Source organism: Selaginella moellendorffii, unplaced genomic scaffold (assembly GCF_000143415.4).
Source record: "Selaginella moellendorffii unplaced genomic scaffold, v1.0 SELMOscaffold_165, whole genome shotgun sequence".
Taxonomy (NCBI): Eukaryota; Viridiplantae; Streptophyta; class Lycopodiopsida; order Selaginellales; family Selaginellaceae; genus Selaginella; species Selaginella moellendorffii.
The window spans coordinates 148,876-175,274 of NW_003314425.1; the positions used below are offsets into that span (position 1 = coordinate 148,876).

Consider the following 26,399-nt stretch of genomic DNA (forward strand, 5'->3'; position numbering starts at 1 on the left):
ATCCCGAGGAGAGATCTCTAGGGAGTAACGTTGTCTCTTCCAAGAAGAGAGTTCTTCGTGAAAACGATGTTTTTGAAGAACCCTAGCTCTTCTCTTCTATTCTAGGGTTTAGACGGGCGATGACCGATTCCATGGAGCGGCGCAAGCTAGGCGCTGCCGATCGCAAGGTACTCAAGGTAGCGGTAGAGGAATTTCCGCTGCGATCGGCAGCGATCCCGCCCTGCTCCATCACTGCAGCTGCCGTGGCTCAGCACCGCGAGGATTCTTCGGTTCTTGTCTACCTGGGGACAGATTCAGGATATTTGCTTCTCTACTCGTGGAAAAGATCGGCCACTGCTGCTCTCCAATCTCCCAGGATCCGTCCGGCCAGGAGCTCTCCCCGGAATTCACAGCCATCGCCGCCGGCTTCTCCTCTCAGGCACTCGCATTCTCCTTCCCGGGAAGGGATCGACGTAGAGTCGCTCAAGAGCAATGGATCGGCGGCTTCTCCCGAGCGGCAGCGTAGCGATTTGAGGCTCGTGACGCTCAAGTCTCTGGGACGGGCCGTGGAAGCGGTGTGTGTTCTTGAGATCGTCGGCCAGGCAGCGGTTCTTGTGGATGGCCAGGTACTCCTCGTCGATTTTCTCTCGTTGGAATCACTGGGGAGCATTCCAGGCTGCAAGGGCGTGACTGCCATAGCTCACGCTATATCTTTCGATGAGACGAGAGTCCCACCATCGCCTCGGTTGGCGGATGGTGGTGATCGAGCTCATTTGGCAGTGGCTGTGAGGAGCAAAATCCTATTGTTCGAGGTCGTCTCGTGGCGGCAAGAGAAAGAGAACGTAGCATCACCGGGTGGTCTTCCAGTGACGAAGCTCTCTCTCATGCGAGAACTCTTTGGGATTGAAGGAGCTCACGCTCTTGCCTGGGTGAAGAACTCCATCTTCATTGGGACGAGCCGCGAGTACATACTCTTCACCTTGCGGGACTCCCGAGCTACGAGGCTGTTTTCGTTTCCGGTGGAGAGCCCCTGGAAGCCTCTGCTCAAGCCATTTCCAAAGGAGTCACTGGTTCTACTGGTGATGGATATTGCGGGGATCATGGTGAACGAAGAAGGTCTTCCCGTGGGAGGAAGTCTGGTGTTCTCGGAGATTCCAGACGCCGTTGGACAGAGCTCGCCGTATGCATTGGTCGTCAACAAGGGTGTTGTGGAGCTCTACCATTCTCAAACCGGCTCCAAGGTCCAGTCGCTGGCCTATGGCTCCGTTCCGGTTGAGCCACCTTGCCTTATAACGGATGATAACGATGGAATCATCGTCATCGCCAATGGTGACAAGGTATGTTAACTTGTGATGTCTCTGCTTCTCACTCATCTGGTATATAATCGGCAGGTCTCGTGTTTCACTCGAATTTCGGTGGATGACCAGCTGAAAGATCTTTTAAAGCAGAAGCAGTACTCGGAGGCTGTGAAGCTGGCGAATGAGGAAGAGGGTGCTAAGTCAAAGCTTGGCATGGTGCATGCTGAGGCCGGGTTCTTGCTTCTTGCCGACCTCCGTTTCGAAGAAGCCATTGATCACTTCTTGCGGTCGGACATTGTCGAGCCTACGGAATTATTTCCTTTCTTTCCGTCTCTTACTTCTCGCTGGCGGAATATGGTACTTGTTTCTGGTGAATCTCCGCTGTGGCTAACGTCGTGGCTTTCAGGTCCCTCGAAAGCGCTACTGGGGGCTTCACGCACCTCCTCAGCCAATACGTACAGTTATCGAAAGTGGTTTATATTCTCTACAAAATGGTCTGCTCACGTCGCCGATTAAGTCGAAGCAGTTCCAGGGCGGTAGCAGAAGTGGACAATTGATGACACAGTATCAATTGGAAGCTTTTCAGTGTTTCGGGAGGTATCTATGTTTTAAAAAGTTCTATCTTAGACGCATTAACATCTGTCTTCGAATTTGCTTCATCTAGATACTGGGAGACAACACGGAAAAGAGATTTAAGCTCGACATCAAGAGATGCCGTCGATACGGTCTTAGTGAAGCTTTATATCGAACTAGGGGCTACAAAGGAGCTTGAAGCGCTTGTTGCCGCCAGCAATCACTGCCTTTTGGTACGTGTACTCTATGCTCCCTTTTTGTTCAGAGTATGACTGACAAAGCAGGAGGAAGTGGAAAGCTTGCTAAGAACCTCTGGGCAATTTCGTGCTTTGGCATTTTTGTACGAAAGTAAGAACATGCTGGACTGTGCGCTCGAAACGTGGCATTATCTTGCTCAATCAGCCGAGCAGTCAGCCACACTGGAAACAGCTAGGCTGCTAGAGAGATGTTTTGATACTGACTTGGTACTCCGGCACGTACTTTGGGTTCGTATCAAGCTTCACTTTCGTCAGCCTGACTTCAACATATAGTACAGGTTATTCGATTGGACGAGAACATGGCATTCCGTATACTCACATCGCCTCAAAGGACTAAAGCACTTCCAGCAGGTTGGAAAACCAATTTTTTTCTGAGCTGTTACTTACTTGCTTTTGAAGATGATGTTCTACGAGTACTTGAAGCGGACAGCACCATGATTCGTCAAAGGTAAAGAAATTGTTTAGATTTTCTTGGTGGACTTCATATGAATATTACGCACCTGTCAGGTACCTACAATGGCTTATCGATGACCAGGGCTTTGACGATGCGCATATTCATACTGAACTGGCACTGTCTCTTTCTCACTCAGTACTTCAAGCTGACGAGGGACCGGATTCCAGAGCTGCTTTACAGTCGTTTCTTGAGAGTTCGAGTAAGTATGATGTTGGTGCTGTGCTCGACTTGATAAGAGGAACAAATCTCTGGAGGGAACAGGTAATAACACATTACATGGATCTTAACAGCAGGACTGACCCCTGAGGCCCCAGGCAATTTTGCATAGGAAACAGGGAAATGAGAAACTCGCACTGGAAATCCTGGCTTTGTAAGTCTTTGATTGCCGAGAGTTGATGGTAACCGTTTTTATTTGTTTCAGGAAACTCCAGGATAGCGATGCTGCAGAAAACTACTGTGCAGAGCTGGGCCGCCCCGACGCATACATGCAGTTACGTAATTCAGTCCCATGTTTTCCTTGGTGGCTTATCCTTGTCAATTCCTGCAGGCTGCTCCAGACTTATCTTGGAAACGAAGGAAATAACGTAAAACATGCTGTTCGGCTACTTGATCGGCATGGTCCCCAGCTCGACCCGATAGAAGTTTTGGATGTAAGGATGCCCATCTATTTTTCTTATCCATCCTTGTTCTAAAAACAATGCGTTCCAGGCTTTGCCACCTGACATGCCACTTCACTTGGCATCTCAGGCGCTCGTGAGAACGCTACGAGCTCGCATTCATCTCCATCGCCAGGGCCAGGTACGCGATCAATCGTGTTTCTCGTCTGGTTCTCATGGGCTCTGCTGCCATCACTCTAGATCGAAAAGCACTTGACTCGAGGCATCAACTTCCAGACCAGGATGAAAAAACTCGAGGAAAGATCTCGGGAGATTCAAGTCACTGGCGAGAGTGTCTGCAGCTCGTGCAACGCACGGATTGGAACAAAACTCTTCGCAGTTTTTCCAAATGAATCAATCGCTTGCTACAAGGTAAGCTCCACTTTCTTTCTAGTTCTAGGCGAGAAATCTCTTGATCTTCTCTTTCGCAGTGCTTGAGACTACACGAACAAAACACGCAGTAAATTTTGCCACTAGGTAGTAACTACACTAAAATTTTTGTCAATAATCTTACTGCCACGCGTCGCAATCGCAGCCAAGGATTTCTCAGAGAAATATCTTCGTTGCGCTAGGGTTTAGGGTTTACTACGGGCGGGAAGAATGCATCGCGTAGCGCTGCATCCGGGCGCTACGACGATCACCCCCGCATTTGGGGGGCTCAAATTCAATCGCAAGTGCTCGCTCATTCGGGCAGTCGGTAAGAATCCTTCTACTTCGTGTGATTTTGCATCGGCCTCGTTGTTTCCTTGCAGCTGGAAATGGTCCGTCGAGGGGCTTCTCTTCCGCTACGAGGAAGCAGCGAGAGGACACGAGGTATGGCGAAGAGGAGTATTGGAACAAACGCTACGCAGAGGAGGCGTTCATGACATTCGATTGGTATCAACGCTATGCTGATCTCCAACCAATTTTGAAGAAGCATATACCAAAATCTGCCCGGGTTTTGATGGCTGGGTGTGGCAATGCGGGTGAGCTCTCTTCTAAACCTTTGTTTTTCCTTGGTTTCTCAAGAACTTGTGTAGCTCGAGAACTAAAAAATCTCTCTTTTCGCAGTTATGTCCGAGGATATGGTGAGCGATGGCTATCAAAACATTGTCAACGTAGATTACTCGTCCGTCTTGATCAACGCCTTGCAGTTTAAGTACAAACACATGCCTCAACTTTCATGTACGATCACGCCTTCTTTGTTTTATATCTTCGGAGTTTCTTTTTCCTTTTCAGATAAAACCATGGACGTTCGGAACATGGCCGAATTCAAAGACAATACTTTCGATGCTGCAATTGACAAAGGTAAAAGAGACGCTTGTACTCTCTTCCTTGCACTATCTTGCAGAATATCACCGTGGCTTTTACAGGTCTGGTAGATGCGATGGTTGTAAGTATCTCGCAATCTTTTTCTTTACTCTCTGGATTCAGTATCTTTTGCTCAGTGTGCGACTAACGGTGCGGGAGACGTAACCCAGATGCTGCGAGAGATGTACAGGTACGCTTTTCCTCTCCATTATCTACTGACATGCCTTCACTCATCCGTTACCTCCAGGGTCATAAAACCGGGTGGCAATTTTGTCATGGTAAGGAAAACAAAGACCATATTTTTGCTGCCAGGAGCTAACCTTTCGGTTCCTCTCATCCATTCCAGGTTACGTATGGCTTCCCCCTCATCAGAGTGCCCGCTTTGATGGACCGGGGCATGAGTTGGATCACAAACTGCTGGATTCTGCGTAAGAAATCTACGTTTTGGTTATGGAATAACTCTCTCGCACCGTGTTCCAGCTAAACCGTACTCCGGGAGCGAGCTCTCCGAATACCCGAGCCCCATCCCCATGGAAGTCCCAAACTTTATCAACACAAAGCAAGAGCATTACGCGACTGGCACCAATTTTGTCTACGTTGCCACCAAGCGCTCATAGGCGAGCTAAGTGCGCACACATCTAGAGGTCGGTCGGCGCGGTACTCTGGTTTCTCTTTTATAGCTTTCTCTTCGTCGTCGTTCGTGGATCGTATCCTTCCCGCTGGAATCTCGTCAATCGTTCTAAAAGCAGCAAAGCACGCTCGAGGGACAAGGGAGGAGCTTTAGACTTTAGACCATGGAAAGCTTGATCGAGTACGAGCTTAATAGAATCACAAAGCTTTGGCAAGAATGAACCAATGGTTTTTATTACCAATAAGAATATATCGAAGCTATATCCTCTCACCACATGTAGGTTACGTGTGTGCACTCACACACATGCGCGCTGCATGTCCGGCAGTACAGCCATTAAATAATCTTCGCTGTCCCATCGTCTCCTCTCTCTCGATCTTTTGCTTGTTTTGTTTTCATCTCACTTGGCTTCCACCACCACCAAAAAAAATCTCCTTCTTTCGCTGGATTCTATCCATCCATACCTCCTGATCTTGGTTTCTCTCCAATCTCTGGATCCTGATAAACACTTAGAACTCCACCGCAAAAGCAAAACCACACCCGGAAAGTGGAAAGTGAGCGATAACCGAAGAACTGATTTCCCTGACCTCGCGCACTTAAGAGAAGGGGTTTGAAAGCGAAAGCGATTGACAACTGCATTGCACCCATTCCGCGCTCGTACGCTTCTGCGCATGCTGTCATCTTTCTGCTGCTACTGCTGCTGCTGCTGCTGCTGCTGCTGCTGTTCCTGCTGCTAGGAGTTGCAAACTTGAAAATCGTTGTTAAAACGAAGGCGGCCTGAAGAAAGGAATCCACCACGAGCCTGTGTAAGTAATAATATAAAGTATCTAAACAAACAAACCTGTATCGACGAGCGTTGCTTGGCTTGCTTGTTTTCGTCCCTGCGTCGCATTGAACTTGGCGTCGTCCCGGCTGATTGGCGGCCAATAATCGGTCATCAAAGCATTCCAGAGCGACCGATGATTTTCAACACTGATGATGAGCCTGATGGTGTAGTTAAGGTGGTCGAGCTCGCGGAATCGAGGACGAGCGGTGGTGACCACCGCCACCTCCGTCATCATCCTTGTTGAGCTCCACGATTTCATCATCACCGCCGATTCCATGGATAACTGCCGGAAACTGTTGCTGCGAGCCCGACTGATAGTAAGACGCTGGAGGATGAAACCTGCTACTGCTGCTGCTGGGTTCGCGCGGACCCGAAACGTTTCTATCTAGTAGACTACCAAAATGATGAGCCTGCTGCGGGGACGCTGGAAACGGCTCAGACTGCAGTGGTGACAAGCTCGTAAAAGAATGCTGCGGCCTCAGTAATCCTTGAAAGTATGACGATGGTGGTGGCTCTTCGAGAAGTGAGAAAGGCCGAAACTGAGGACTGGATGGCACGAACGGATCGGAGGGAAGCGGATTGGACGACAAAATTGGTGCTGCTGCTGCCGCTGATAGCTGAGGTGAGAAGTGACCAGGAGAAGTAACCGGGTTCGAAAAGAAGGACAAGTCAAGAGGAGTGGTGGCCAGAGGCAGCGACGCAAAGCCTGGAAAAGCGGGATGGAACTGCCTGCTTGGAACTTGCTCCAGGGACAGTAGCGCCTGTTGGAAGCCGAGCTGCCCGAGGAATTGGCCTTGGTAAGATTGAGAAGGCGGAGCCAAGTTCTGGAACGGGACGTGAGGATTCTGGAGCAAGCTGGTGAAGCTTTCAGGGACATTGAGCGCGCTGCTGTCGAACGGTATCATTGGAGCCGAATGTGGCATGCTGCTGGCGATGAACGACTGTGCCTCCGGAGAGTGCGAAGGGCTGGAAGGATCTCTACCTGTCGTTGTTGTTGTTTTCTCCTTCATCCGCTCCCTGGCCCTCTCCCTGGCCTTCACTCTCGACTCGAGCCTCGCCACGCCTCCTTTCCCACCATCTCCTCCTTCCTTGGCAGACGGGCTCTCAAGGAAAGGCTCCTGTAGCTTTTGCTCCTCTTGCCGTTCTGGCTCCCTGAAAGAAGACGAGCCTGGAGATAGTCCGATGGCTTGCGGATAGAACCGAGGGATGGCTGGTCCTGACTTCACGGACAATGCTGGAGAGAATGCTCCTCCGTGAGCGCCACCCGATGCCCTGTCCACGGCTGATGGAACCGGTGGAAGGTCGTCTATCGCTGCCTTGGCCTTCTTCAAAAGCCATTCCACTGCCTTGCTTGGCTGATCGTATCCCAGCCTATCTTGCACGTCGTAGAACTGAATCGCTGTCGCCACCGAGAGCCTCACTCTTCTATCCCGAAGCCCCTTGGAAGTCTGGACTTTGCTATGTCGATCTTTCCCACCTGACGGTCTAACGCTACCACGGGGCCTGTCTACCTCTACCTCTACGGAGTGAGCACTTCCGGGCTTGGGGGAGTCGACTACTACCTTGGCGCGAACTTTCCTCTCTCCGGTAACATTCTTCTTGAACGTATCACCCACACCTGCGCTCTCGGAGCTGAAATCCATGGCGGCTCCAGATCCCAAGGCTCCTCCACTCTCGGGCTTCCGGAACGAGCCATCATCAAAGCTTGTCGACTCGCTGTCGGTTCGTCCTCCTCCCTCAGCATCCGCTGCTCCCTCCCTATCCCTTTTCCTGCGATCCATGCCGCTTTTCTCCGTCCCCCTTTCGATGAATTTTCCATAGTCCAACGATTCGTGACGTTTCCCCTGGAGGAAATCTTTGGAATTTGGTGTCAGCTTCTGCCGACATGTGGAGCCAGCATTCCAGTGTGAGCATACTGGTGGTCGTGATTCAAACAACGAGAATTGTGACAGCCTCTTCGCCCATCGCTTGCAACCATTCTCGAGCTCACATTCCTTCAGGAGACTTTTAGCTGATCATCTGCAATGTAAAAACTATAAGACTCCAGAACTTGTGCTTAAGAAAAAAGCATCACTTTACCACCGAGATGGCAAACAGGGACGACCAGCAGCAGTGATCACAGCCGGAGAGGAATCATGAGCACCAATTTGCTTGCTTGTCAAGTCAGGCATAGCATACCGGTCCTAGCATGTCGGACTTGTGTGTTGTTAGAATATAAGTGGGCGTCGAGTACCGCAAAAGAGAAAAGCAAGTGAGGAGGAAAAAGAAACGAAGAAAAGAACAGCAAGAGAGACAGACCTTGTTGCACTTGCGAGAATCGGGAAAGCAGTGAGTAGCCAGACGAGCGATCTGTCACGACGATGTCTCTCGGTGAAGAAGAACACACTGTCCGATGAAAAACATGATCAGGCCAGTGTACTGCTGGTGCGATGAGAGCCATTTTGTCTGATAAGCGAAACAAATCCTCCCAGCTCCAGTCCCAATCCTCCCAGTCCCAGTCGTGTTCCACCCAGTAGCTCCATCCAAAAACGAAGTCCCATTAACTATGCCTGCCACTACTGCCCGCCCTGACCCCTTTGGACTCGAGTGAAAGGGATGCGCTAACCAGAGCGCTGCTCGCCAGAGCCACCAGAGAGTTGCGACAGCGAAATCTCTTTTCTCCCGCAATGAATTGGCTGATGGAGAGGCTTGCCGCCGCACAATAACGGAGCTGGAAAGGGCCAATCTAAATGCTGGCGGCGCCGCGGCAGCGAGAGGCTGTGGGAAGGAATCTTGGCCAAAACCAGGCGCTGCAGCGATCGCTTTTCGAAGCCGCGCTATGGAAATCCTGGAAATCTTGGCATACGCTCCGATCAGCCTTTCTGTCCCTGGAGAAACCGCGAGATCGGTTGATCGCGTGTGCGCTCAAGGATAGCACGAGAATGGCGAACTTACATCGCGTCCGTGGGGTGTGATTGGCGCAGTTATGGCGAAATCTCCAGAATGCTGGCTCGCCGTCGGCCAAGAACCCTAGGAGCAAGGAAGAAGAAAGCTTGCCATAAACCCCACGGGCGAGGCCTCACGCGTGAAGGGCGCCAGTTCAAACGCTGGCCTGGCCCTTCACGCGTGATGGGCGTACACGTGTCAGCAATCTGGACACTAATGCGCGAGGCACGAATCTAGCGTTATAGGAAACCTTGATTTTATAGGCTTTGACCATCAATGTACATGGTTTAGCAAGCGAAGTTTTTTTTTAATCATACAAACTCCATCGTGACGATTAAAAAATCTATAGAATCGTCAACTTGACACAATTTCGCCTGTGGGTATAATCAAAGGAAAGCTTTGTTTTAGCCTGGAAGTGAGTGATCAAAGACTTTGGATATAGCACGTAAACGGAGGCGTTGTTTTCATGGACAGTGTCTTCCAAGCCGCAACTCTGAGAAAGATGTGAAGCAAGAAGATCGATCGCTCACCTCGTGTGATCATGCCATAGAAACATCGTCGACGACCTGGAAAAACCATCCCTCTCTCGCCAAGAGCGACATGCCCACGCAAAGTGGTCCTTGTTTCTAGCGTGAGTGACCAGACTTTCCGGCTTAGAGGCTCTAACAGCGCGCATTTTTCCTGCGCAAGAGAGAAAAAACACTTCCGAGAGATTCGATGCACAAAACTAGAGGGAAAAAGGAAACGAAAGCACTGACTCACCGCGTGCGTGTGCTGAGGAGTTTGTCGCGAATCACGAATCTGGAACTTCCTTCCAGGCAAAATGAGATTAACAGCGTCACAGTTGCGTTGCGTGCCAAGTCAGGACGAAGAACGCGTACCCCTTTTCCTTGGACGGGCCATCCACACGAACGAATCCAAAACAAAAAAACGCAGATCTCAATGCTGCTGATGCCGATGCTGAGGCTCCTGCAACACTCACGTTCGCAAAGTATTAGCATAAAACTCGGCTTAGAAAGCAAAAAACAAAAGCAAACTCTAACTTACGTCTTCGGGGTGTCACAACCAAACTTTCTGCTGTAACTCCTCAGCTCTCCTGTAAAAGTAGGCCCATCGTCATAGCACAGGTTGGTGATGCTTCATCATCATCACAAGCGACCAAATTTTCCTCCATATCTTTCTCTTCGTTTTTTTTTCTTTTTTTCTCTGCTCGTTTTTCGGCTGCCACGGACGGGGCTGACCGAGTCGTCCGTGTCTCAAGCTCCGAAACACTGGTGGCATTGCAACCAACTTGACTCCATAGTGACACCCATGATGCAGCACCAACACCAGCCAGCAGCTTGAAAGAGATCGACTGACAACGTTGCTGCTGTAAGAGCTGCCTGGCTGCCACTGCTCTTCCCAAGTACCGGTTATAAAGAAAAAATTTCTCGCCCAATTGCTGTTCTTCTTTTCTTCCCGTCCTCTCACGTGACATCCACGGCTTTAAACCTTTTGTCCTCTTTCCCCCCTGATGCCTCCCACAAACTTACTGATCAAGAAAAAGCGGTGTATTTCCAGCTGATTGCGACGCATCAACTCCAAGCGGATTCACAGATCTTCCGAGGCGTCATCTGCGCTTGCAAAGGAAATATCCCGTCCCTGAAAGCTTGACTCGCTTCCTACGTGTCAGTGTCACAGTTGCTGTTGTTGCTGATGCCACCGTTTCGAGAAACAAAGGGGCGTCGGCAACACGATGGCAAATTAAAAGCTTCTTTCCATTGACTACAAAGCCTGAGGAAACAAGGGAAGAACTCCTGCATCAGTCCATCATTAACTCCCGATCGATGAGAAGAAGTTTAAACAACGGAGAACCTTTGCGTTTTTAACTCTCGCGCCGCTTGTCGGTTTTCTCTCCTCCGCTGGTGGCTTCGATGGAAGAAGATGATGGCTCCGTCGGCGCGGTAGCTTTATGGCCGGGGTTCGTGATCATGACGAAGTCAAGAAGCTGCGGCTCTTTCTCGGTCTTCAAGGTAGATGGCATTCCGGAAAGTTCCTGAACTAAAGAATGATAAACAAGAAACAGTGAAAGAATTAATTACCTTGAGAAGATGGATCCTAAGCTGGCTCGGAGAAACGCTTTCTCCAATACAAGTCATGACGAATGGAGAGTAATGCATCAAGGCGTGAGCTGCCGCCAATTTCTTCTCTTCTACCTGGAAATTCGCGTTGGAATTAGAAATGATCGCGCCCACATCGCCATATTCTCACCTCGTAGCTCTCCATACACACTAGCCCTAGAGGAAAGCAAAGGCTTCACCGACTTGATAGAATAAAATAAAACAGCTCACCCGCAAACTTTCACTTGGGAGCCTCTTGAATTGGTTTGATCCCCACGCTGCTGAGACGCAGCTGTTTTGACGTACGCCTGAAAGGTTCATGAAATGCATCATGGAGTCGCTTCACCTGCATAGCATTAAGAGAAAACGTTTCAATACGAATTTCCATTGAAACCTTCGTACCTTCCGCTCGCCGATACCAGGACAGCGTGCTAAATCTTCCATGGAAGCGCTCATCACTGATGCCATGCTCTAAAGCAAGAGAAGTAGAAATCGTAAGAACGAACTTTTACATCAAAGTAAAAGCACGGCAAGCAAGAGATTTCTGCTTACCCCAAATGTTGAACCGAGTGTAACAACATCCGTCTTATTGATATGCCTCACGCTCGTCAATGCACTCGTGAGCTGCCAAACGATTAGCATTTGTTTACGCAAAACCATCTCCAAGTAAGCTTACTCGGGACAAGTAGTCTTGGTCAGTCCTTTCTTGGATGTTATCGGCTGGCTTGTTTTCGTACATCTTTATAGTTTCCAGGTAGCGAGCGCATTCTTCCAAGCTGCAACGAACGTTACAACATACGATCAGAAAATACTACAGCAGTTTTGAAGCAAAGTACCTCCAAGCACAGAGCAGACTACAGTCATGGAGCAAAGCCGTCTTTGTCACTTCGTGCAATGGCTTAATGACATCCTCCTGAATAGTTCGAGAAGAAGAAAGCGTTATAGAGCCGAGCTATGAAAGAAAAATGTGGAGATATCACTTACCACATCCACATAGCACAACACGACTCGCAATCTAAAGTTTTTCTGCAGCTCGCGAATTCTAAAGTAGAGGTAATCCGGGTGAAGAAGATGGTAGCGGATGCTACACACAAAGGACGCAGAAGTTTAGAACATCTTTCCAAATGCTTGAGAAGTTTCGCTACCTGAGATACAAGGCACAGGAGCTCTGGCCAAGGACATAATCGGGAACAATGTCGTCAAACGTCCACCTCACATTGCGAATAAACTTGAGCACCGGATTTCCTTGCTGACAAAAAAAAAAGATGAATCACTCATTCTTTCGGAGCTTGGAGAAATCTCACTGACCTGACGCCGGCTCACAAGAATCGCATTTCGCGATTGCGAATTAGAAGCCCCGCTTGCTGCTCCTGCTGGCGCCGATCTGCGAAACAACGATCAATCGCAAAATCCTCGCAATGGTAGCTCCAATCCAAAACAAACCCTGAAGGAGGAGGCACTGGAGCGGAGTAGAACGCGCCTTGCCTCACGAAAGAGAATGCATCCCCAAAGGACTGTTGCCGTGGAGCTTCTCCCTCCATAGCCCAAAACCTCCAGCCCTAAATAAAAGCCCTAATTTCTACCGTACAAGGAGGGAAATGTACGGCAAATCTTTGTTTCAAAGCATTCTCGGCTATGGCGGATGGAGGGAGGAGGCGAAATCCCCCGGAGAGGTGATCCTCGAGGTAGGGATTAGCGCACCCTGGCACCATGCGACCGGCATTCCGGCCGCAGCAGGAGCAGATCATGATCGCGGCGGTGTCCAAGCGCCGGGGATTCTTCCTGCTGTGGATCGCCTTCTTCCTCTGCCTCTTCGTCTACCAGAGCAATTACATCGCCCAGGTGAGTGGATCCAAGAGAATCGCGAGAGCGGTGCCCAGGCTCCGGCCAGTGGTCTTCAATCTCACGGATTTTGGGGGGATTGGCGACGGCAGGACGATCAACACGCGCGCATTCGAGCGGGCTGTGGCTGAGATCTCGAGCGCGGCGGCCAAATCCGGGGGCGCGCAGCTCAATGTTCCTGCTGGCGTGTGGCTCACCGCTCCATTCAACCTCACGAGCCATATGACCTTGTTCCTCGAGGAAGATGCCACCATTCTCGCCACCCAGGTACTCTATCCATCGTCCTCCAAGCTTTCATCGTTCCAAGTGTTCTAGCTCATCGTTCTAAGCGTTTTCTAGCAAAGAACTTTCTAGATCTTCTCGTTCAAAAATCTTCTCTTTGGTTTTCCTCGTTCCATGCCCGATGCTTCGATCTTCCTCCATTCTTTCTTCCATTTCATACTCCTTTCTTTCTTTCGGCGTTCTAAGTGTTTCTAGCGAAGAACTTTCTAGTTTTTTCTCTTGATCTTCTCGTTCCAATTGAACTTCCTCCTCCTTCCATGCTCGATCCTCGATCTTTACGTGTGTTTGTGCGTCTTTCTCAAAGCTTTCTCGTAGTGTTTTTTTTGTTTCCATCTCCATACTTCCTTGTTCTAACTAAGAACTAACTGTGTATTATAACAGAGCGAGGACCTGTGGCCTCTCATGCAGCCTCTACCATCCTACGGCCGTGGACGAGAGCTTCCCGGCCCCCGCTATGGAAGCTTGATTCACGGCCAGCATCTCGAGGACATTGTCATCACAGGTTCGTCATTTTCCTCGCTTCTATAACTTCATCAATCTCCAGCAGTGTGACCATACAGGACACAATGGGACCATCGACGGGAATGGGAGGAAGTGGTGGGAGAAAGCCAAGCGCAAACAGTTGAAACACACGCGGGGACGTCTCATCCAGCTCATGTGGTCTCGTGGGATCGAGATCTCCGACGTGACTTTGAGGAACTCGCCCTTCTGGACTGTGCATCCTTACGACTGCGAGAATGTAACCATCAGAGGCGTCACGATAATTGCTCCACCCGATGCTCCAAACACCGACGGGATTGATCCTGGTAAGAAACAATGCAAGTTCGTGTGTAAGTAACTTCCTTTTCCAGATTCTTGTCGGAACGTTTTGATCGAGAGCTGCTACATAAGCGTCGGAGACGATGGTGTCGCTGTGAAGAGCGGATGGGATCAATACGGCATCGATTACGGCAAGCCTTGCGCAAACATCACCATCCGGAACATCCAAGTGAATGCTCCTGTGAGGTGGGAAGAACTTCTTTTGCTTTCGGTCTATTCTTCTTCGTTGATCGATCAAAGTTGACGTCCATATCCACAGTGCTGGAGTTTCCATAGGAAGCGAGATGTCCGGAGGAATCACCAACGTAACAGTGGAGAACGTTTTCATCTGGAACTCCAAGCGTGGAGTGAGGATCAAGACGACGCCAGGAAGGGGAGGCTATGTCACCCAAGTGTTCTACCGCAACATCACCATGGAAACCGTGAGAGTCGGCATCGTGATCAAGACCGACTATGGCGACCACCCGGACGAGTTCTACGATCCCACCGCGCTGCCGGTGGTGGAGAAGATCTTCTTCGACGGCATCTATGGCAGCGAGGTGAGAATTCCCGCGAGGATCTATGGCAGCAAAGAAGTTCCCGTCCGGGGGCTGGAGATCCGCGACATGAACGTCGGCGTGACGAGGAAGAAGAAGCACGTATTCCAGTGCTCGTTCCTCCAAGGCGAGGTGTTTGGGACGATCTTTCCAAAGCCTTGCGAGGATCTGGGGACGAGCACGAGGCCGGGAGTTTTCAGAGAGGCAAAGATTACTTCCGAGAGTGATGGTGACGACGATGCTTAGAAATCGAAGGAACCACTCACGGTATCTTGTTTGAGCAAGAAAAAAACGTAACTTTCCTCCAAAAAAGCTGACAGCTCGTTAGAAAACACTCGTAAGAGCTCTTGATTTCTAGATCTTTGATTTAAAATGAGAGTACTTACAGAGAAAAAAAAATGGTTACTGTTGATTGAACCTACAAAATAATTCACAAGATGGTTGATAAGCTTACTTAGAACTCGTTGACGAAAGTTAGAATCTCCGAAGCCTTGCAAGAGCACCTGGTAGAAAAAAAATTCCATTTTTTGTCAAAGTTCCTAGAAAGGCAGTAGCATTTACCTGGAGCGCCAGCGATAGTGTCAAGAACATCTCTCGCCACGGAGAAGGTACCACCGCTTTCCTTCCTCCTTTCACAGAAGAGATGGCACAGGGGCTCTCCAGCCACTTTCCAAGCAAACGTGAAGCTGGGCCTGCACTCTTTCTCGTTTTCGCTCCCTGCTCGCGCTCGATCTAAGCAAAACTGGACGTGGTCGTGGACAACGCTGTAGATGGCACAAGACTCTTGGTAGATCTGATAAATACTCTTCTTTGCTCCATCCAAGTTCGTGGATCCGGTATAAAGCATCTGAAAAAATCGTCCTTATGAGTGAAAACCAACGAGAAACTTAAAAAGCATCTGAAAAAATCGAGAAAAAACTTTTTTGTGTGATCAGCGAGAACCTTACCTGACAATACTGCGCAGCGATCTCGTCCGTCTTCTCGGCCGATTTCTCGTCCAAGGCCAGGCTCATTTCCAGACGATAGTTGTTAAAGTGCTGCCTCCACAAGTCTTTGTAGCTCAGGTAATTCCCGTAGACAAACTCCTCGTAGAACATCAGAGGTCCTGAAACAACAGAAAGCTTCCTCTCAAGAACAAAAGAAAAGCACGAGTTGTCCGTACCTGTGAATTCCTTGGCTTCGTTTTCAATTACCTCGGTCACTACATTATAGATCTTTCCAAATATCGAGGTTGATCTATACACATTGTCCTGTTGCTGGATCTTACGTCTATTCGGATTGTTGCTGTTCTCTTCGACTAGGAAATGCGGCTTGATCTTGTCGCACAATAGCCTATCCTCGATAGTAACCTGCGATGAAATGCTCAAACCAAAGCTTTCACTGCAACTAAGCTAACCATTTCTCCGGTTTTATCCGCGTCCAGAGCCAAGTAGTACAAATCAGCGAGCTCGAGAAGGCAATTCTGCCGAAACTCTCGTTCGCGTACATTGTCAAAGCTTGTGCTGAGATACTTGTCCATGTGAATCAGCCAGTTTGTGGCCGCTCGGGAGATTGCAAAGCTGCAAAACAATGAGAAAAATCAGTGACAGAAAAATGTAAAGATCGATCTTACTTTGGCTTGAATATAGCTCTGAGGAACATAGCCACTAAACGGCTCATTATAACTTCGGGGCTCATCCCCAAGCAACTCGGCACGGCCGTGGTTCCGTTTGTTCTTTTCTCTTGCCATGGCAATTGCGGCTTATAGAGGTTTGAGACCTGCTAAGACGAAGGTCATCAGGAACAGAGATGGTAGTGTTTACAAAAAGAAAACCAGAAAACACACCTGCTCGTTCGTGCAAATCCAGTACAAATCACCGTCCAGATCGCTGTTTGCAATCTCGTGCACGACGGAACGAGGCCCTTTCGTCGGGAAGATTATAACGTACTTGCTGTTTCCGAGGGAACTCTCCAGTTCCTGGTTCCAAGTTGCCTCGAATACGTGAACGTCGCCGGGGTGCATCCCCGGGTGTTTATAAACGAGAACCTTGTGCCTATGCAGAGGTCCATTTTCTCTTCGACAGAAAGAAACAAAAGGACAACGTGTAAGGAACAATTAAATGCCAGAGAGACACTTACAGGAGAATCGCGACTTGGTTTCTCGCAAGCGTGTTTGTGGGATCTGCAGATCCCATCAAGTAGTACGAGCCTTCGAGTGGAACATTGGCTTTTGCGTAGCGTTTGAGCTGCGTTCGTATCATCGTCATTAGACTGTTTCTTAGAAAGTGATCCGTCAGCGGGATCCCTGCGAGAATCATCCTTCTCGGCATATCTCCGAACGAGAATCTCGAACAAACTGCATCAAACACAAAATGACGTCACAGAGAAAGAGAAAGAAAAGAAGTTCGCCACTTTAGCTATAACTTACGCCTGTGAGCGGCAGCAATATCTTGCAGGGGAGTCATGGCCTTCGCAATCGCTTCTTGCACTACCTGGATGAAAAAACTTTCAGGAACACCCCCTTCCAGTAAGAGAGCTATCACGTAGCGTGACAAGCTTGCTACTGGTGGCTTGTGGCTATACAAAAACTCCGGCCATTAGAGGTTAACATATTTCTCTCGTAATCTCTATACCTTGTGGTGCAAATCTCCAAAGAATTGAAGCTTGGACAGTTTGCCAGTTTGGGATCAGCCTTAACCTTGAGCATTGAATCCCTGTACACGATTGTTTTATGCTGAAGCTGCAAAGAGAGAGATTATTGTAAGCACCGAAATTAGGAGAAACTCACTGTTTTTAAAGTTAGAAGCGTGCCTTTGACTGCTATCCCGTGATAGAAAAGACGTACTTGAAGCAGAGCAGGATACTCCTGTAGAAAACAATCAGCTCGATGAAAATGGAAAAAGAAGATCAACATCTGAAGCATTCACTGCAACTTGTTTCGCTAAATCCTCAGAAATGAATCCGGTTCCATCCGTATGGATCAAAGGCTTGCCGTTACAGCCCACTGCAATCTCTCCACCCGGATCATGCTGCAGCAAAGATAATCAATCTGTTAAAACACGCAGCACAACTTCGGACAAAGGCCGCAACTCTGCATGGAATGTCCTTGAAACAAACGACATTAATTTCGCTCATGTTTACGTTGGCTGTCCATGTTTTTGAGAGTGCCAGTTGCAGCCTAGAGCCAAGGAAAGAGGAAGTGCGTGAAAACCTGTTCAAGTAGAAACAATCATAGAAAACGAACCTCTTGTTGTAGAGCTGCAAGCATGGAACGGTGTGGATGTGCATGATATACTTCCGACAGGCATCCATCGAGCGGAACTTCAAGAAGTGCGGGTCAACCAGGTCGCTCGCAGCGATGGATTTTGTACACACGAAAAAGGATCGTTGCTGCCGCGTTTGCTTGACTTTGCTCATGTTTTTGCGTTTTTTTTCTTCCTTGTGCACTAAAAGAAAACAAACTGAGTTCGAGAAAGAAAAACTACAACAAGAGCAAAGATGATCAATCCATCTCGTACCAAAGTACTCGAAATGGCGAAGCCCAACGTTGAAGCCCCTCTCGATGATATCTCGATACATCTCTGGACTCGTAACTCCTTGGCAATTGAATCTCACCTGGAGAACTTTATCGTCTCCAAAAGCTCTCTGCAAGGGAGTCCTGCCATCCTCGTAATATGGCCTCTGCAAAAAGAGAGAGAAAAAAACATAAACTTTGATCGGTTACGCACGACAAGCCAGAGAAATAAATAGTCTACCTGGTAGGAAATCCTCCCATGCTCGTCGACATCACAGGTATACATCAGCGACTTTGGAACTCCAGAAGCGCTATTCTGGCAAGAACAAACAATGGCCTTTTGGAAACCAAGCAAGCAAAGCTCCTAGCCTACATTGAGCGGAAGTCGCTGCCTCGCATTCACCAGCGAGCATAAGTACGACTCGAAAGCTTCACACTTGACGTCCTTCATTTGTCTCAGCTCCTCCACACCGAGACGACCCTTTGCAAGGCACTGGATGAGATACCTCTTGTAGAAGTCAAGCTCCCCCAATGCTCTATCCTCGGGGCTCACTGGAAGAACAAAAAAAAGTTATCTTGAGACACACAAAGAAAGCTCCACACGATCAAAGCAAACCTGGCAACTGGGACATGACGGCGTCGTCTTGCTCGAGGAACTCCTCCACGTCGTCTTGAGACCATCCGTGGAAGAGTCTCTTCCTCGCCACAGGCTCTTCCTCCCTAGCATCGCCCATCATCGTGTACGGGCGCCTAAAACCCCCAATCCAACGTTCACATGCTCAAAAACTACAGCCCGACTAAATGCTCCCCCCGAGGAACCGGCGTCACACCGCGCGGCTCTGCGGTACCGCTAGCGGTATACCACACCATGTAATGCCATGTCAGCACCTACCATGAGCCCTAGATTAACCAGCGCGGCAGTCCACGCATTGGCCATCAGGACAAACGTGGCACCGTGCTCTACGCGTAATGGCCCGAGCTGGCTGCCACTGAGAACCGCGATCAGTGTGAAAGTTTGATCGCGTCGAAGCTAGCTAGATCCAATCGGCCGCAGCTTGCATACATGTGAATCAACGGGTTGAGCAGCATCTCCCTGTGAGAATGATCGCAAGCGCCGCAAGGAGAAGGATCCCAGCCACGCAATCTCGCAGTGGATCTCCTGCCCTAACCCAGCCCCTCTAAATATCCCACATTCCCGCCCAATTCGAACAGCATACTCCACGTAGGGCATTCCACGTCACTATGCTGACAAGAGATTGTCACACTCGAACTCTTGCCACTTTGTCTCAGCACAATGCCTCCACAAACTAGGCTGTTTGTCTGCATTATTTTAGGAACTCTGATCATGCGTGTTTTTTTTTTTTTTTTTTTTTTTTTGTGTACAGAAAAGTTACTTGGGTGCAAAAGCATTTGCCCAATCAGAGGAAATTGAAGAGAAGCATTCAATGATAGCGCTGAGTGAGATGGTGCTTTGAGGTCTCGTGTGGACAGCATTGATGTGTAGCTTTCCGTGTTCGTCATTTTGGCAAATTTTCGATCGGATGCAGAAAGAAGTTTATCTAATTTACGACCTTCAACATCATTTAATTATAATTTATATTAGATTAGATTTACATCATGATGCTGGTAGTGTCCAAATACAACACATTTCAACTTTTGATATATCAAGAAAATCAGTTCTAGTCTGAAGAGATTGACTATGAAGTCAAGTCGGTCCTGCCAAAACTTCGACAAGTCCCAAAAGCTAGTTGGAGACTTAACATTACGTTTCTCACCCAAACACAATAAAAAATGGTTTTGGTATAAATTATCAAATAGTAATATTATTTCTATTGTGGTTGCCGACATATCCAATCTTGAAGTCACAGAGTAAAATTATATTTAGTGTGTCCTAAAGTCCATAAGTAATAGCCAGTCAAGTTGACTTTGACTTCTTTTTACTTCTCATCTGGAGATCGTCTCTTGAATGGCTCTGAAGTGAACGATTTCCGGATAAGAGATTCAATTATACTAATGGTGCTTGTATCATTTGGTGCGTTACAACGAAAAAACTGAAAATAATAAACCAAACACTAATATATCAATGCTGCAAACACTAGAACATTTGCACAACAGATTATTGTCAATCCTTTTATTTGGAACATGACCAAGTCTAGCTTCAGATGTCCCCAACGTTGGGATTTCCAGAGTCCCTGCAATTCCCACAATAGTTCAGTGTGGCCTCGCAATTACCCCCATCGAATGCATGGCTTCCGCAGAGTCGGCAAGGCTGGTTTTCATACACATGGAGAAACTGCTGCTTGAGAACTGCCCCACTCACGGATGGATAGTTGCCATCGCACCTGAAAATTGCGGTGCAATGGCCAGAAACACGAGAAGTGAAGCCATTGTAGATTGTTCCATCGGTGTAGCGAGAGATTGCTCGCCGGCAATCGGCCTGGTTGACGCGAGATCCACAGAGTCCAGAGCCATTGCAGTTGTCGTTCTTGGCGCAGCTGGAGGACCCAAGAAAGATCACAAGAAGAATAGCAAGAAGAGAAAAGAGCTTGAGAGAAGACGCCATTGGAATTTGCTAGAAAGAATGCGATTTTCATCTGGCTTATAAAGGGGTATTAGTATTACATGACCTTTTAATTTTTAAAGCTCTTATTATTTTATTTTTCTAATCGAGAACTAAAACTCAAGTGGTTCTCACCGCGGAAAATATCAACAGGAAAACAACAAAACTATCGTCTAAATAATGCTTCGTGAATTTTCTAAGCTTTTCACGAGTAAACGTTGAGCTGTCTTTGCTTGGACTATTGATCACGATAAGAGTTACGTGATTCATCTAAAGAAGAAGTTTTGTTGTTTTCCTTGATATTTTGGATCCACAGTTCTCGAGATGTCATCCTTGTTAAGGCTAGAAGCCTCCAGAAACGCAACCGTAGTCTATTTTAGAAAACCTTGCTCCTCCAAAAGCAATTGTAAGTACTTTGTTTCCTGGTGCTTGGACTCTAATTCTCGCTTCTAAAACTATGTTCTATGTGCTTGATAGAGGTTTATTTTTCATCAGTTTCATGAGCCTTGAAACTTCAGCCATAAACGTCTGAGCCAACGAGTCTGCTATAATATGCTCTCTGCGGAACAAGTATGTGAGAAATATAGCTATGACCACTCCAAGCGTTCGCCATGTGTAATGCCATGTTAACACCTACCATGAACCCGTTCAGCCACCAGCAGTATACCGCGCGGCAGTCCACGCATTGGCCAGCAGCACAAACGTGCACGGCTCCGGCACCGGCAGTACCAGCTCTTGAACCGCCCGCTGACCACGTGCCACGTCACCGTGGCTGCTACACGCGCCCAAGAGAGACATCCACGTCATCGCGTCGCGCGGCATGGCGTGGGAGAGCTCCTCGGCCCCTTCGAGCTGGCCTGCCCGCCCAAGCGCGTCCACGATGCACACGTAATGGTCCGAGGTGGCTGCCACGTGGTAGTCCGGCGCCATGGACGCTGCCAAGCCCAGCGCTGCCGCGACCATTCCCCTGTGGCTTAGAGCCGCGAGAACCGCGATCAGTGTGATCGCATCCGGCATCAAGCCCTCGAGCTTCATGGCGGAGAAGAGATCCAGCGCCTGGGAATCCTGGCCGTGGCGCGCGAATGCCGTGATCATCGTGTTCCAGGACACCAGACCCCTGCGATCGATCGCGTCGAATCCTGCGCTAGCTAGATCCAATCGCCCGCATCTTGCATACATGTGAATCAACGCGTTGAGCAGCATCTCCCTGTGAGGACGATCGCAAGCGCCGGGATCCAAGAGCCCCAACCGCGCAATCTCGCCGTGAATCTCCAGCCCTAACCCCAGCCTCGCACTGCCCGCGCAAGCCTCCACAAGAACAAGCCAAGAAACCTCACCTAAATTTCCCACATTCCCGCCCAATTCAAACTCGCGGAAAAACACATCCAAAGCCACGTCAGCCTGGGAGCCCTCCACGTAAGCTGCCATGAGGGCATTCCAGGTCACCATGCCCTGCTTGGGCATCTTTGCCAGAATCTCCCTCGCTGCGGTTAGATGCCCCGTTTGGGCAAATCCAGTGACGAGCGCATTCCACGAGCTCATCTCTCTCTTGGGAGTTCGATCAAATGCCACCCTCGCGGCATCCATCGCGTTTTTGTCTGGATTTCTCGAGTAGCAGCTGAGCAGCGCGTTCCATGAGATTGTGGTGTGCTTGGGCATCCGATCGAAAATTTGCCTAAACGATGAAGAGCCACACATCAATGCCGTCCACGAGAACACATCGTGCTCACTCATTCGATCAAAGAGCTCTTTAGCATCGCGCGCCATGTCATTCTCACCAAAGATTGTGATCATCGAATTCCAGGACACCAGATCCCACTGTGGCATGACCTCGAATTTTTTCGTTGCCTCTTCAATTTCCCCTGATTTGGCAAATGCTAACACTATTGCGGCCCAAGTAATTACATTCCTTTGTGGCATTTTACTAAACAAAGAAAAAGCACGATAAAAATTTCTAGAATTAAGGCAAACAAACAACATAGCGTTCGTGGAGACAACGTTGTGCTGAGGCATTAAATCAAAGCATTGTTCTGATATATTTATTTGCCCATTTTCGGCATTTGCGACCGTTAGAGTGATCCAAGAGCTTGAGTCTCGCTGTGGCATTCTCTCAAACAGAGAAACCAAAAGCCCAAGATCTTTTCTACTACAGTAATGGATCATGGAGTTCCAGGAGACGATATCGAATTGGGGCATTTTCGAGAATAGCTCCATCGCTCGATCGCAGCCCTCTTCTTGCGAGATCGATGTCAGTGCGGTTGTCCAGGAGATTAGATCCCTTTGCGGCATCGCCCAAAAGATCTCTGTCGCGGATTCAGCGCAACCACTGCTGGAGATCATCAGGTTCCACGAAGAAATGTCCCAGCAGGGCATTCTCCAGAAGAATTCCTCCATGCTTTCCCTGTTTGCGTGTGCCTTGAGGATCAGGTTCCAAGACACGTCGTTCCTGCGGGAAGATCGCTGGAAGAAATCGATAGAACTTTGAAGACCAAATCGACTCACGATGCCGCCGAGCACCGAATTCCAGGCGATCACATCCTGCTCTGGCAGCCTCTCAAACATTTCCATTGCTTCCTCGAATCGCTCCTCCGAGAGGCCCTGAATCATCGAATTCCAGGTCGATGCGTTGTGCTGTGGAGCGGCGTCAAAGATCTCTCGCGCTTTGGTCATCTCCCCACGCCTCAAATACGCCACAAGGATTGCGTTCCAGGAGAAAAGGCTGCGCTCCAGCATCCGATCGAAGAGATCCTTGGCCTCGTCGACACGAAGGGTGCTGCCAAGTGCCGCGATCATTGTCGTCCAGGCCAGGGAGAAGGAGGAAGAGTCCCCGGGAATCGCCAAGAACAACTCGATGGCGCTCTCCAGATGCCCGTTTTGCGAGAGCCACAAAACCATCGAATTCCAGCTTATTCCATCCCGCGCTGGGATCTTCTGAAACATCTGATTTGCGCGGTCGAATCTGCCGCAGTCAAGACACCCCTGGATCATCGCATTCCAAGAAACAAGACATCGATTGGGCATCCAATCGAACAAAGCTTCGGCATTTTGCAAATCCCCGGCCGCGGCATACGCTAACATCATCGTTGTCAACGTGATGGGATTCCACTGCGGCATTTTTGAAAACAACGATGTTGTCTCGTGGAACTTCTTGTTGCCTGCGCAGCTTGCCATGATTGAGTTCCATGAAACGGCATTTCGATTTGGCATCCGATAGAAGCAGAGCACGGCCTCTTCCGAATGCCCGGTCTGGGCAATTGCTGTGAGCATGATGTTCCACGAGTAAACGTTGGGGTTCTCGATCTGTTGGAACGCAGCTGCTGCCTCGCGCAAGCTCCCGAGCCGCGCATACATTTGAACGACCAGATTCGCGAGAAATGTGCTCCAGTTCGAGCTGCTTCCATGGACATGCGCGTGCAAGCGTCGTCCCTCCGCAAGGCTACCACAGCGACGGACTGCTCTCGCCAAATGGTCCTCGATCATTCATGGAACTCCATAAACTAAATTTAATGGTTAACCATATTTCTCCAATTACCTCTAACATAATTATAATTAAACTATAATTTGGCTTTCACCTTTATAGTTAAAATAATGCTATCTAGATTTTTAACGAAGTCAGTGCCAAATATATAATACGAATACTGTGTCCAAATACAACACGTTTCAAATTTTAGTCTCGAGATATTCAGTTTAAAGTCAAGTTGGTCTTGCCAAAAGCTGGAGAAATTCTAGCAGTTACAGTTTAATATGGTGAGACATTTCTCACCAGAACACCTATGCCGCCAGTTTGATCATGCAGTGCTTCAGGTAATGTAGTTTTTATTGTGGAAAATTCGTAATATTATTTTTATTGTGGATCAGTCAATTTGACTTTGACTTTTTTTCTTGGCAGATATGTATCTAAGATAGAGTCTATCTCAGATCTTCACTCTATCCAAGGGACCAAGAGTGATAAAGTATTCAATTTGCGGCCCTGTGGAGTGAATGATTTTCACAAAAGATGCTAGTAGTTTTGCAAAGTCACAGCTTCTATGATCGAAAGTTCACTGCAAGCAAAAGGAGATTTATCAATCAAGTCCAAAGTTTTATCAATATTATTGGAGCGTGCCATTCAAGACTAGAGGGACCAGACATCCATGTAGTTCCCATGCTACATAGTTAGACATAAACAAACCATACATACATTCAACATCTGGTGAAATAATGCTGCAAACACTTGCACAGCTTATTTAGAACATGTCCAAAGTCTAGAACTTCAGTTCTTCACGGCATTGGGATTTCCAGAGTCCCTGCAATTCCCACAATAGTTCAGTGTGGCCTCGCAATTGCCCCCATCAAATGCATGGCTTCCGCAGAGTCGGCAAGGCTGGTTGTCATACACATGGAGAAACTGCTGCTTGAGAACTGCCCCACTCACGGATGGATAGTTGCCATCGCACCTGAAAATTGCGGTGCAATGGCCAGAAACACGAGAAGTGAAGCCATTGTAGATTGTTCCATCGGTGTAGCGAGAGATTGCTCGCCGGCAATCGGCCTGGTTGACGCGAGATCCACAGAGTCCAGAGCCATTGCAGTTGTCGTTCTTGGCGCAGCTGGAGGAGCCAAGAAAGATCAGAAGGAAAGTAGCAAGAAGAGAAAACAGCTTGAGAGAGGACTCCATATGATAGAAAGATTGTTACTAGGTTTATGATTTATTGCAAAGGAATGGTCTGGTTTATATAGGGGTATTTTGAAGATTGCGTGTTTGATACGAACACGCCATGACTGCTGTGGTGGTTCGGGCATGCCAAACCTGGATTTTCCGAAGGTAGGACCAGCCTAAATTTGGGTGGCAACAAGTTTGGTAGAGAGAGAACACATGTGTATGTGTACTGAATGTAAAACTTTTTATGTAAATATAAAAATCATTGGATAAAACCCAGCACCATCTTGATTGATCTCTCTGCATCTTATGGAGGGCAATCAGATTACGATTTTTCCAGTAAGCAGGTGCTGCTGCTGCTGGAGAGGCTGAAGGATGCTCCGCAAATTGAGCTGCAAGCGCTCCACAAGCTTGGAGCTTCTCGTGCAGCAAGAAAGTCCTATCGAGTTGCAAGGCGCTGGTGGGATCTGGGTGATTTGATCTAGAGGAGCCAGGAGATGGACTCAACGAGGCAATTTCAGGATGTGATCAATGGGTTTTGACATTCCAGATTAGGAATGGGATGAATTGATTGTCCTAAAGCATCACAGTGCTCCAACTGTCACTTGCTACACTTACACTAACGTTGGAGCAGACTGGAATGACACTGCTCTCTAGCATTCAAGAGGACAAGGTGATTGGAAGTTGAGATGAAGTGCAAACACTTAGCAATTTTGAGGTTTACTCAAACACAATGAATCCATGCACTTTGCAGAGAGAGAGAGAGAGAGAGAATTGCTTTGATTGATGACGTGGTTTTGCATAGTACATACATGGCTTTGTGATGCCCATCCAAAGGCCATTACAAGAAAGTGATGTCAATGTGTTTGAAAATAGTGTAAAATACTTTTTGTAGTAAACGATAAAAATCACGTGAACTCTTCTTCTAGGTTCGAGCCCGAGCCTCCAAATCACTTTTCCGTTCACAGACTTCAAAATACCTATGATCTCTTAATTTTTAAATACTCTTCTTTTGTATTCCAACGCTAGAACATGTTTTTTGACTAAACGGCTTTGTCCGCAATGGCTAGAGATCGTCATAGCTAGCACTTCGATTATCCGCTCATTCATTCATTCTATATCAGGTACTTCGATGCTCTTATTTCCACACTGCTCACTGTTCGTGAATTATCTAAGCTTTTACGATCTGTGAAAAGCTTAAACTTCACGAACAGTGAGCAGTGTGGAGGTAAGAAAATCGAAG

At 48.3% G+C, this 26,399-nt stretch overlaps 9 protein-coding genes across 14 annotated transcripts; 3 read left to right on the forward strand and 6 right to left on the reverse strand.

Moving 5' to 3' along the window:
• The first annotated feature begins 102 nt into the window (after positions 1 to 102).
• Positions 103 to 3,772, forward strand: LOC112340454 (transforming growth factor-beta receptor-associated protein 1 homolog). 2 transcript variants are annotated; one of them, XM_024667221.1, is made up of 14 exons: positions 103 to 1,316; positions 1,371 to 1,634; positions 1,684 to 1,874; positions 1,942 to 2,083; positions 2,135 to 2,335; positions 2,386 to 2,458; positions 2,507 to 2,555; positions 2,615 to 2,822; positions 2,876 to 2,931; positions 2,983 to 3,051; positions 3,109 to 3,211; positions 3,270 to 3,359; positions 3,419 to 3,589; positions 3,649 to 3,772. In XM_024667221.1, the coding sequence occupies exons 1-14, from the start codon at positions 120 to 122 to the stop codon at positions 3,679 to 3,681; spliced, it is 2,847 nt and encodes a 948-aa protein (XP_024522989.1). In that variant the 5' UTR covers positions 103 to 119; the 3' UTR covers positions 3,682 to 3,772. The 2 variants fall into 2 exon arrangements, 1 of the variants encoding a protein (XP_024522989.1); XR_002991318.1 differs by lacking the exons at positions 3,419 to 3,589; positions 3,649 to 3,772 and having other exon boundaries at positions 2,983 to 3,052.
• On the forward strand, positions 3,771 to 5,359 carry LOC9663483 (EEF1A lysine methyltransferase 4). Its single transcript, XM_024667226.1, has 9 exons — positions 3,771 to 3,914; positions 3,970 to 4,182; positions 4,268 to 4,381; positions 4,436 to 4,504; positions 4,570 to 4,589; positions 4,645 to 4,697; positions 4,755 to 4,785; positions 4,854 to 4,935; positions 4,988 to 5,359. Exons 1-9 carry the CDS (start codon positions 3,818 to 3,820, stop codon positions 5,122 to 5,124), a joined length of 816 nt encoding a protein of 271 aa, XP_024522994.1. The 5' UTR covers positions 3,771 to 3,817; the 3' UTR covers positions 5,125 to 5,359.
• LOC112343562 lies at positions 5,352 to 9,019 on the reverse strand. 4 transcript variants are annotated; one of them, XM_024667223.1, is made up of 5 exons: positions 8,896 to 9,019; positions 8,260 to 8,828; positions 8,041 to 8,157; positions 5,977 to 7,980; positions 5,352 to 5,912 (listed from the first exon to the last, which is right to left on the reverse strand). In XM_024667223.1, exon 4 carries the CDS (start codon positions 7,740 to 7,742, stop codon positions 6,132 to 6,134), a length of 1,611 nt encoding a protein of 536 aa, XP_024522991.1. In that variant the 5' UTR covers positions 7,743 to 7,980; positions 8,041 to 8,157; positions 8,260 to 8,828; positions 8,896 to 9,019; the 3' UTR covers positions 5,352 to 5,912; positions 5,977 to 6,131. The 4 variants fall into 4 exon arrangements, with proteins under 4 accessions (XP_024522991.1, XP_024522990.1, XP_024522992.1 ...); XM_024667222.1 differs by having other exon boundaries at positions 8,260 to 8,965; XM_024667224.1 differs by having other exon boundaries at positions 8,036 to 8,157; positions 8,260 to 8,965.
• A 153-nt stretch (positions 9,020 to 9,172) lies between these two features.
• LOC9663484 (DNA excision repair protein ERCC-1) lies at positions 9,173 to 12,549 on the reverse strand. The gene is made up of 13 exons (XM_002993597.2): positions 12,429 to 12,549; positions 12,294 to 12,369; positions 12,131 to 12,234; positions 11,970 to 12,069; positions 11,822 to 11,898; positions 11,662 to 11,761; positions 11,538 to 11,609; positions 11,388 to 11,456; positions 11,217 to 11,331; positions 11,137 to 11,162; positions 10,968 to 11,081; positions 9,934 to 10,921; positions 9,173 to 9,855 (listed from the first exon to the last, which is right to left on the reverse strand). The coding sequence occupies exons 1-9, from the start codon at positions 12,524 to 12,526 to the stop codon at positions 11,227 to 11,229; spliced, it is 801 nt and encodes a 266-aa protein (XP_002993643.2). The 5' UTR covers positions 12,527 to 12,549; the 3' UTR covers positions 9,173 to 9,855; positions 9,934 to 10,921; positions 10,968 to 11,081; positions 11,137 to 11,162; positions 11,217 to 11,226.
• A 45-nt stretch (positions 12,550 to 12,594) lies between these two features.
• Positions 12,595 to 14,863, forward strand: LOC9663485 (probable polygalacturonase). The gene is made up of 5 exons (XM_002993573.2): positions 12,595 to 13,094; positions 13,491 to 13,611; positions 13,670 to 13,915; positions 13,961 to 14,114; positions 14,188 to 14,863. The coding sequence occupies exons 1-5, from the start codon at positions 12,696 to 12,698 to the stop codon at positions 14,708 to 14,710; spliced, it is 1,443 nt and encodes a 480-aa protein (XP_002993619.2). The 5' UTR covers positions 12,595 to 12,695; the 3' UTR covers positions 14,711 to 14,863.
• On the reverse strand, positions 14,812 to 18,762 carry LOC9663461 (probable RNA-dependent RNA polymerase 5). Of its 2 annotated transcripts, none has more exons than XM_024667237.1 (18): positions 18,574 to 18,762; positions 18,331 to 18,498; positions 18,199 to 18,273; positions 17,962 to 18,124; positions 17,688 to 17,889; positions 17,534 to 17,621; positions 17,356 to 17,472; positions 17,232 to 17,309; positions 17,077 to 17,183; positions 16,872 to 17,020; positions 16,583 to 16,799; positions 16,290 to 16,518; positions 16,077 to 16,222; positions 15,861 to 16,023; positions 15,627 to 15,813; positions 15,412 to 15,569; positions 15,026 to 15,311; positions 14,812 to 14,967 (listed from the first exon to the last, which is right to left on the reverse strand). In XM_024667237.1, the coding sequence occupies exons 1-18, from the start codon at positions 18,682 to 18,684 to the stop codon at positions 14,939 to 14,941; spliced, it is 2,673 nt and encodes an 890-aa protein (XP_024523005.1). In that variant the 5' UTR covers positions 18,685 to 18,762; the 3' UTR covers positions 14,812 to 14,938. The 2 variants fall into 2 exon arrangements, with proteins under 2 accessions (XP_024523005.1, XP_024523004.1); XM_024667236.1 differs by having other exon boundaries at positions 18,331 to 18,509.
• A 1,353-nt stretch (positions 18,763 to 20,115) lies between these two features.
• LOC9663486 (meiotically up-regulated gene 117 protein) lies at positions 20,116 to 20,520 on the reverse strand. The gene has a single exon (XM_002993599.1). The coding sequence runs from the start codon at positions 20,518 to 20,520 to the stop codon at positions 20,116 to 20,118; it is 405 nt and encodes a 134-aa protein (XP_002993645.1).
• A 645-nt stretch (positions 20,521 to 21,165) lies between these two features.
• LOC9663487 (pentatricopeptide repeat-containing protein At4g02750) lies at positions 21,166 to 23,997 on the reverse strand. The gene has a single exon (XM_024667259.1). It carries the CDS (start codon positions 23,995 to 23,997, stop codon positions 21,166 to 21,168), a length of 2,832 nt encoding a protein of 943 aa, XP_024523027.1.
• A 772-nt stretch (positions 23,998 to 24,769) lies between these two features.
• Positions 24,770 to 25,174, reverse strand: LOC9663488 (meiotically up-regulated gene 117 protein). The gene has a single exon (XM_002993601.2). It carries the CDS (start codon positions 25,172 to 25,174, stop codon positions 24,770 to 24,772), a length of 405 nt encoding a protein of 134 aa, XP_002993647.1.
• Between the last annotated feature and the right edge of the window lie 1,225 nt (positions 25,175 to 26,399).

Coding starts and splice junctions, on each gene's coding strand:
- LOC112340454 (XM_024667221.1), top strand. CDS start 120: ATGACCGATTCCATGGAGCGGCGCAAGCTAGGCGCTGCCGATCGCAAG. Junction 1,635..1,683: donor CTTCTCGCTGGCGGAATATG/GTACTTGTTTCT, acceptor CGTGGCTTTCAG/GTCCCTCGAAAGCGCTACTG. Junction 2,084..2,134: donor CCAGCAATCACTGCCTTTTG/GTACGTGTACTC, acceptor CTGACAAAGCAG/GAGGAAGTGGAAAGCTTGCT.
- LOC9663483 (XM_024667226.1), top strand. CDS start 3,818: ATGCATCGCGTAGCGCTGCATCCGGGCGCTACGACGATCACCCCCGCA. Junction 3,915..3,969: donor CTCGCTCATTCGGGCAGTCG/GTAAGAATCCTT, acceptor GTTTCCTTGCAG/CTGGAAATGGTCCGTCGAGG. Junction 4,183..4,267: donor GGCTGGGTGTGGCAATGCGG/GTGAGCTCTCTT, acceptor CTCTTTTCGCAG/TTATGTCCGAGGATATGGTG.
- LOC112343562 (XM_024667223.1), bottom strand. CDS start 7,742: ATGGATCGCAGGAAAAGGGATAGGGAGGGAGCAGCGGATGCTGAGGGA.
- LOC9663484 (XM_002993597.2), bottom strand. CDS start 12,526: ATGGAGGGAGAAGCTCCACGGCAACAGTCCTTTGGGGATGCATTCTCT. Junction 12,070..12,130: donor TCCTGTGCCTTGTATCTCAG/GTAGCGAAACTT, acceptor CTTTGTGTGTAG/CATCCGCTACCATCTTCTTC. Junction 11,762..11,821: donor AGTCTGCTCTGTGCTTGGAG/GTACTTTGCTTC, acceptor CGTTCGTTGCAG/CTTGGAAGAATGCGCTCGCT.
- LOC9663485 (XM_002993573.2), top strand. CDS start 12,696: ATGCGACCGGCATTCCGGCCGCAGCAGGAGCAGATCATGATCGCGGCG. Junction 13,095..13,490: donor CCACCATTCTCGCCACCCAG/GTACTCTATCCA, acceptor GTATTATAACAG/AGCGAGGACCTGTGGCCTCT. Junction 13,916..13,960: donor CACCGACGGGATTGATCCTG/GTAAGAAACAAT, acceptor TTCCTTTTCCAG/ATTCTTGTCGGAACGTTTTG.
- LOC9663461 (XM_024667236.1), bottom strand. CDS start 18,694: ATGATGGGCGATGCTAGGGAGGAAGAGCCTGTGGCGAGGAAGAGACTC. Junction 17,890..17,961: donor TCGCCATTTCGAGTACTTTG/GTACGAGATGGA, acceptor GTTTTCTTTTAG/TGCACAAGGAAGAAAAAAAA. Junction 16,800..16,871: donor TATTGCTGCCGCTCACAGGC/GTAAGTTATAGC, acceptor TGTTTGATGCAG/TTTGTTCGAGATTCTCGTTC.
- LOC9663486 (XM_002993599.1), bottom strand. CDS start 20,520: ATGGCGTCTTCTCTCAAGCTCTTTTCTCTTCTTGCTATTCTTCTTGTG.
- LOC9663487 (XM_024667259.1), bottom strand. CDS start 23,997: ATGATCGAGGACCATTTGGCGAGAGCAGTCCGTCGCTGTGGTAGCCTT.
- LOC9663488 (XM_002993601.2), bottom strand. CDS start 25,174: ATGGAGTCCTCTCTCAAGCTGTTTTCTCTTCTTGCTACTTTCCTTCTG.